The sequence below is a fragment of the Geospiza fortis genome, unplaced genomic scaffold, assembly GCF_000277835.1.
Source record: "Geospiza fortis unplaced genomic scaffold, GeoFor_1.0 scaffold171, whole genome shotgun sequence".
NCBI lineage: Eukaryota > Metazoa > Chordata > Aves > Passeriformes > Thraupidae > Geospiza > Geospiza fortis.
In genome coordinates, this window is record NW_005054313.1 from 10,012,113 (window position 1) to 10,018,957 (window position 6,845).

At 54.0% G+C, this 6,845-nt stretch overlaps 2 protein-coding genes across 2 annotated transcripts in view; both read right to left on the minus strand.

The window, feature by feature from the left end:
- The window catches only part of COMMD4 (COMM domain containing 4), a 4,587-nt gene extending 2,015 nt beyond the window's left edge, over positions 1-2,572 (minus strand). The window contains exon 1 of the mRNA XM_031055924.1: positions 2,561-2,572. Within this exon, the coding sequence (XP_030911784.1) occupies positions 2,561-2,572 (12 nt within the window). The remainder of the gene's footprint in view (positions 1-2,560) is intronic.
- A 45-nt stretch (positions 2,573-2,617) lies between these two features.
- The window catches only part of LOC115947753, an 8,400-nt gene continuing 4,172 nt past the window's right edge, over positions 2,618-6,845 (minus strand). Inside the window, exons 2-12 of the mRNA XM_031055925.1 lie at positions 6,322-6,380; positions 5,562-5,716; positions 5,061-5,164; positions 4,878-4,936; positions 4,494-4,630; positions 4,289-4,413; positions 4,097-4,155; positions 3,621-3,775; positions 3,156-3,262; positions 2,921-3,034; positions 2,618-2,729 (exon numbers count right to left, since the gene is read on the minus strand). Of these exons, the coding sequence (XP_030911785.1) occupies positions 2,685-2,729; positions 2,921-3,034; positions 3,156-3,262; positions 3,621-3,775; positions 4,097-4,155; positions 4,289-4,413; positions 4,494-4,630; positions 4,878-4,936; positions 5,061-5,164; positions 5,562-5,716; positions 6,322-6,380 (1,119 nt within the window). The 3' untranslated portion in view covers positions 2,618-2,684. The remainder of the gene's footprint in view (positions 2,730-2,920; positions 3,035-3,155; positions 3,263-3,620; positions 3,776-4,096; positions 4,156-4,288; positions 4,414-4,493; positions 4,631-4,877; positions 4,937-5,060; positions 5,165-5,561; positions 5,717-6,321; positions 6,381-6,845) is intronic.

Consider the following 6,845-nt stretch of genomic DNA (forward strand, 5'->3'; position numbering starts at 1 on the left):
CGTCCCGCCCAGCACAGCCTGCGCAGGCGCAGTCTCGCCCAGCCCGGCCCCTCAGACCGCCCTGAGGGGAGCGGAGGCGCCGCCTCAGCTCGGCACCCGCGGCCGCAGGGCCGGAGCAGAAATGTGGCGTTCAGAGCCAGGGCTGAAGCTTCACAGGCCTCGACCTGAAATAAAGATCGTGTTCTGGTGCACGAGCAGCTGCACCTTGCCGCAGGGGGAGGAGGCAGAGCTGGCAGCGAAATAAAGGTTTGTGAGAGTGGAGCTGGAAGCACTGCAGAGCTGGGATCTCATTGGGGTGCTTATAAAGGGGGGCCACTGCTGGGCTTCCTGCTGGACCCACCAGAGAGCCTGGGCACCAGGCTGCAGTCCCCAGAAGAGCAATTCCCAGGGCATACTGTTATCACTACATGGATGACATTTGGATTGCAGCCCTGTTGGGATAGGTAAAAGAATTATAAAAGAAAGGCCTCATAGAACTAGGCCTTGCTCTGCTAAATTACCAGCTAGCCTGTCACTTCTAAGTGTAACTAAGCAGCTAGCTAAATTCCCATGTGAAAATATCTTGAGAAAGAGAATCTGCATTCAACAATCTATTGTTGTGGGTAATCACAGCAATCTGGTTTTGGGGGAAAAATAAGTGGCACCTGCATAAAGAATAGATCTATCCCACAAGAATCGGTGAAGAAAATATGTAAACAATTTAAGAATAGAGAGATTTGATGGATAAGTAAAATACCTTCCAGTAATAAAGTAATTGGCAAGAAAGCTACTAATCAATTGGAGTCAGACATGAGGTCTGTGAAAACTGTATAAAAATTGTGTGAATATAGAATGGGCTTTTTCCTGCATGAAGAAAATGGACTCTTGCATGATTAATTCCAATACAACCCAAATAAAAGAGGAACTCTCAGAGATCCAGCCAAGCCTGTTGCAAACGTTAAAATTGTTTGGGCTGCAGGTAGCACCAGAGAAGGTGCAGCAGCAAGCACTCTGGAAATATTTGGGACTCAAAATAATGAACCAGATAGTACAGCTACAAACAATTCAATTTTCAACCAAAATCCAAACTCTAAATAATGCACAAAAACTTTTGGGCACCATCAGCTGGGTCAGACCTTACCTAGGATTGACCAGCTCACAATTAGCACCTTTATTTGGCCTCCTAAAAGGTGATCCTGAGTTAACTTCCCCCAGAAAATTAACCCCAGAGGCAGAAGCTGCTCTTGAAGCAGTAGGGCAAGCTATCACACACAGACAAGTCCCCTGGATATGCCCAGAGGTGTTCATTCATGTAGCACTGTGTTCATTCTCATTGTTGATTGACAAAAGGGAGAATGTGGAGTGAACCCCCACAGAGCAGGGCAGCTAAAGCTATCTATACACGTGGAAGAGCCTCATGTGGAACATTGATGGAAACTTGTTCACCCACCTCATGGACATCTGGGACTATTGAAGTGACAGTTCACTTCAGGGCTCCATTTCTTTACAAATTGTTTTTCTGTTTACAAAATGTTCTGCTAGGTGTTGGGTTTTTTCTAACAGTTCTAATGGTTCAATGGTTTCTTTTTTTAGTGTTAAGCTGTAACTTGTAACTCTAAGTAGTTAACCTGTGGCACATGAGCCTGAGGGATTGTGATCCTGCCTAGCAGCCCCTGGAAGTGAGTGCTCCAGCTCCAATGGTACATGAGACACATGGCTGGCTGAGGGGAGCTAAGTTTGTCAAATTTGGTAGAAGGCCTCATTCAAATTAGACCCTGCTGTCTTCTGTCACCCTGTCTGCAAAGGGCCCTTGCAGGCAGGACAACAGAGAACACTTAGCAAATTTTAATAAAAGGAAAGGAGGAATTGTCACAGTACAGCTAATTTGTAACTGGGCAAGGTAACACAAATCCAATTCAGCTGGCCTGGTTCATTTCAAACAACAGATAAACAGGTCCCTGGATAGGTTCAATTCAAACCTGTACAGGGGACCCTCAGCCAAGCCTGTTCAAGCCTAGATACAATAGAACCAAAGGTTTGTGAGAGTGGAGCTGGAAGCACTGCAGAGCTGGGATCTCACTGAGGTGCTTATAAAGATGGTGGGGACATGATGCTGATCTGGGGGTGAAATTGTGCTCGTGGAGCTGAAATAAAAGCCCTCACCTTGCCTGAAATAGACAAACCAGGCCTGGAGGTGAAGTAGAAATTGTGGCTGGGGAAAAGTGAAATAAAGCTCCTGGCACTGAGGCTGGAATTCAGACTGCAGAGCCAGAGGCAAAGTAGCACAGAAATAAAGATCTGAGGAAAGAGCTGGGAAAGTGACTGTGAGGCTGACATGCACATCCATGCTTTTTTGCCTCCCCAGCTCTAGGGCTGTTATCCCAGAGCTGCAGAGGACCAAGCCCAGCTCGCAGGCACCAGTTAGAGCAGCAGCACACGGCTGGGGTGGTACTGGGAGCCCAGGAGGGAGGTTGGTTCAACAACCCCGCCACAGCAGACACACATCCTTCACAGCTGGGTTTCACGGTCTACAAACAGTTTATTTAAGATACAAAATTTACAAAATTATTCTTTAACACACCTGAGTCTGCATTCTGCTCAGGGAGCACCTGGCAGCTGCTGCCACAGGGTCAGGCAGAGCTTCTCAGCATCTCCTTCCCATGTACAGCCCCTCTCCAGGCTCCCCCCAGCTGCTGCTTCTCTCCTCAGGCAGAAGTGCTTTGCCACTCAAAGTGACCATCCTCAGGGTCCTGCAGGGGAGAGGGAAGAAGTCACTTGAAACACCTCCAGTGAAGGCAGGAGTGAGGGTCCCTTCCCTCCAGCTCCCCACAGGTTTCTCCAGCCCCAGAGATCATCACCAGGTAACAGGAGAACCTGTGAGCTGCAGAAGCACCAACTCCCAGGCATAGAAGAAAATCCAAGGGATGGAAAGGCCACTCACCTCTGTCCAGAAGCCCTGGTTATCCATTTCCAATGTCTGGACCCCCACTTCAGGATCTCTTCTGTCCCAAAGGGCTCCTGCAGCCTGCCAGCCCAGCCTCTTGGTGCCCAGGCACTGGGGAGGAGAGCACAGGCACTGCAGCCCCAGCTGGCCCCACAGAGCCCCTCAGCCCAGCCCAGCCCAGCCAGGGGCCCGGGGCTGCTGGCCCAGCCCAGCAGACAGAACTGGCCCTCACCATGAGCACGACGGGCGCAGCCACGATGCAGAGGCCACTGATGACCACCAAGGCCACTCCGTAGGCTGGGAAGCCTGGCTGGGGCCTGGGAGGATCCAGGGTGTCCTCTGGAGCAGAGCAGAGCACAGAGAGCCTGGAGCAGCTGCTCTGCCCCACGGGCTGCCAGCCACCCACTGCCCCAGGACAAGCACAGGGGATTTATGAACTCCTGTTCCACTCCCTCCATGCCTTCTCCTCCCATCCCACACCTGCCTGCAGCAGAAGGTCCTCAAGCCCAATGCCCCAGGCCATGCAGAGGCAAAGGGCACAACTGTTACTAAATGTCACTGCCTGCTCACCTCAGCAGCCAAGAAACCTGAGCCTCTCTTCACACAAGGGATCAGGATCAGCTGTGGATCCACTCTGCTCACAGTGCAGGCAGGGGCCTGTGGAGCTCGGGTACCCAGGTGCCAGAGGGGAGCTTACCTCCCACAGAGAGAGAGAATGGATCCACATGGATGTCAGAGCCAGCCAGAGCCTGGTTTGGCCCCACCGAGCTCAGGAGGGTCTTCAGCACTTGCACGCTGGTTGGAGCAGGCTGGCGGAAGATCATGTTCCCATGGCAGATCAAGGAGCCGGGCCTGCAGACAGGGTTGGGAACAGCTCCAGCAGCTGCCAGCCCCACCCTGACCCCACAGTGGGATGGGTGGGCACTCCCAGCCTCCTCCCAGAGGGCTTTGCTCAGTCTGCACTCAGGGCGCCCTGGGATGGAAGGGACATCCCTGGAGGTCCAGCAAGTCACCCCTGTTACAATGGCTTAATGCTTGACCTCAGCTTCCTCTGCAAATCTTTCTGTAGCCAAAAACATGCACCTGTCAGCCATGAACTGCTGGCTGGTGTGTGAAGGGAGCCCTCCCTGCCCCTGTGCAGCCCTGCCCAGAAGAACCCCTGCTCCCACTCACAGGAATTGTTTGATGATGGCTGTCAGGAAGGATGGGTAATCCCTCAGGGCTCTGGCCACCTGGAAGAAAGGGTGTGCTCAGCTTCCTGCCAGCTTTTGGGGCACTTTGGACACCCCAAAGCAGCCCCTCCTCCTCCCTTCTCACCCCACTGGGAGGACCTCAATCCCCTCCTCCCAGCAGCCCCACTCCTACCGCATCTCCAAGGTCCCTGGAGAGATTGTAGTGCTCTGCAGAGAGCGGATCCTGAAGCTTCTGGCTGAAGGGTCTGTTGGTGACGACAAAGGACAGAGGGTACACAAGCAGACCCAGCTTGGACTCTGCAGGAGCAGGAAACAAGCGCTGGCTGAGCACATTTGGCAGTGACCCTGCCCACAGCACACACGGGGACCGTCCTTACCCTCCACTGAGAGGGAGCTCAGGTCCATGGAGAGACCTGAGAGTGCAGTCAGGGCTTCCAGAACCTCCGTGACGTCAGCATGGACAACTGTGTCTAGGTAGAGGTCTCCAGTGATCTCCGTGTTCCCACCCAGATTCCTGAGGGGAGAGAAGAGCTCTGAGCAAGGCAGGATGGTTGGGACCCGGCCCCAGCACCTTTACTGGAGGTTTTCTCCTGAGAGCCCACAGAAGGGGCTCAATTCCAGTTTGCTCCAGCTGCACATCCCCTCCCAGCTGTTCCAATCCCCTCCATCCTTGCAGCACAGCTGGTTAGCTGCAGAGGGCACAGCAGAGAGTGAAGGCAATGAGATTAAGAGGTTGGCAGAGGAGCAGCTGCATCCCATACCTGAGCTGGGAGATGGTGAAGTTCCTCACGTGGTAGAGGCCACTGACAGATGCAGTTACCTGGGCAGGGAGAAGACAACAGTTCACACCTTCCCCTGTTTAGCACAGGTTAATCCAGCACCCAGCAGCCTGTGCGCATTCCCCCAGCATCTCCCTTTGGAAGAGCCCCCAAGGCTTGGCATACCTCTCTGATCAGCCTCTCCAGAAGATCCATCCTGTCCACCCCAAGCTGGGAGCCAGTGAGGGAGATGGACAGCTTCTCTGGGTCCAGGTTCTCCAGGCTGAAGCCTAAGGGAGTTGGGAAGAGTTACACTCAGACCTGTTCCTGCGGCTTCCTTGGGGGCTTGTGCTCAGCCCAGAGCTCACCCATGGCCACACACCAAAAGCAGAAAGCAGCAGGGCAGCTGAGTGAGGAGGGATCCCTTTGGATGTGGGAAGGGGTCAGGATGTACCATTTCCCAGCACAGCAGAGCTGGGGCAAAGAGGGGAGGCCAGGGAGCTGAGCAGAAGACCTGTCCCACCCAGGTCCAGCTGCTACAGATGTGCCCTCCACCACCCTCCACATCCTTACAGTGGCTTTACACAGGGATGTTCAGTGAAGGAAAAGCCTGGAACCCAAACTGAGAGGCACAAGAAGGGCACCTGGCAGCAGCAGCCCTGCTGTGGGAAGATCTTCAGCACTCACCAGCAGACTGAACAGACTGGGGCTCCAGCTGCCAGCTGAAGATGCTCCTTCCCTTGCTTGCCTCTGTGACCACTGTGCGGATCAGGTGGGAGTTGGTGGGAGCAGGAGCATCCCCCCGGAACAGAACCTCCCCTCTCACCACCACGGAGCCATTCCTGGAGGGACAGGAGACAGTGGGCAGCACACCTACTGCTTTTGTCCAGGTGAGATTATCCAGGAATTCAGACAGAGATCCCTCGGGATGATGACACCAGGGAGGGAGTGAAGCCCCTCAATGCTCCTGTCTGGAGCATTTTCCTGGGCAAACCCTTCCCACCAAGCCAAACCTGCAGCAGCTTGGAAAAAAAACAAATCGAGACCACTGCTTCATCCAGCAGGATCCATCTTTATTGCACACACTCCAATATTTATGTTTCTACTATGGGAAAGGTTGAAGAATGTCTCAGGAACATGTAAGAGGAAAGCCAAAACAGCCTCCACCACCAAACATTCATTAAAGCAGACAACATTTCTGCCCTTATCAGCCATTGACTCCAACATCCCACCTCCCAGCCTTCAGGGAGGCAAAGGAAAAACATTCACCCGTGGTGTTTATGGCTGCAGCCATTTCTCTGGAACGCACCTTGCCCAAGGGAACAGAAAATCTCTATCAAAATGTAACAAGCTGCTCTTCTACTCAGGACTCTCATTAAGGCCAGGGTGGCTACCTCAGGCCACTGCTGCTACAAACCCCAGCCCTCCAGAGCAGCTGCACACTCACATGAACTCGAGGACATTTGCCTGCAGGAAGCTCTCGTAGCTGGACAGCATCTGGTTGAGCTGGAAGGAAGAAGCACCTGGTAATTAATTGAGGAGGTTTTCCAAGCTCCCCCATGTGAAGAGGAAATGCAGGAGCAGGTGGGCAATAGAGGGAAGTCAGCTCAGGCTGCCCAGGGGAGGGCACGCTGGCAGCCCAGGGAGTGCCAGCCCTCTGGGAATGCCTGGGGATGAGCTGGGATACCCAGAGCAGACACCCCCATCCTGGGAGGGAATACCCCAGCGATAATACCCTGTGCCAGGGCCCTGCTGGCTCCCAGGGGTGAGGGGAGCCCAGTCCCAGCCCAAACCAAGCTCCAGTGGAGCAGTGCCAGGGGTTTGCCCACCCCCACGGTGCTCAGGTGGGCACCCAAACAGCCAAGGGCTGGTGCAGCACTCAGGCTTCTCCCCCCAGCAAGCCCTGGCACCACCCCACAGCCCAAAGTGCCAAATGTGTCCCAGGCACCTGCAGCACCCACCAACAGTGCC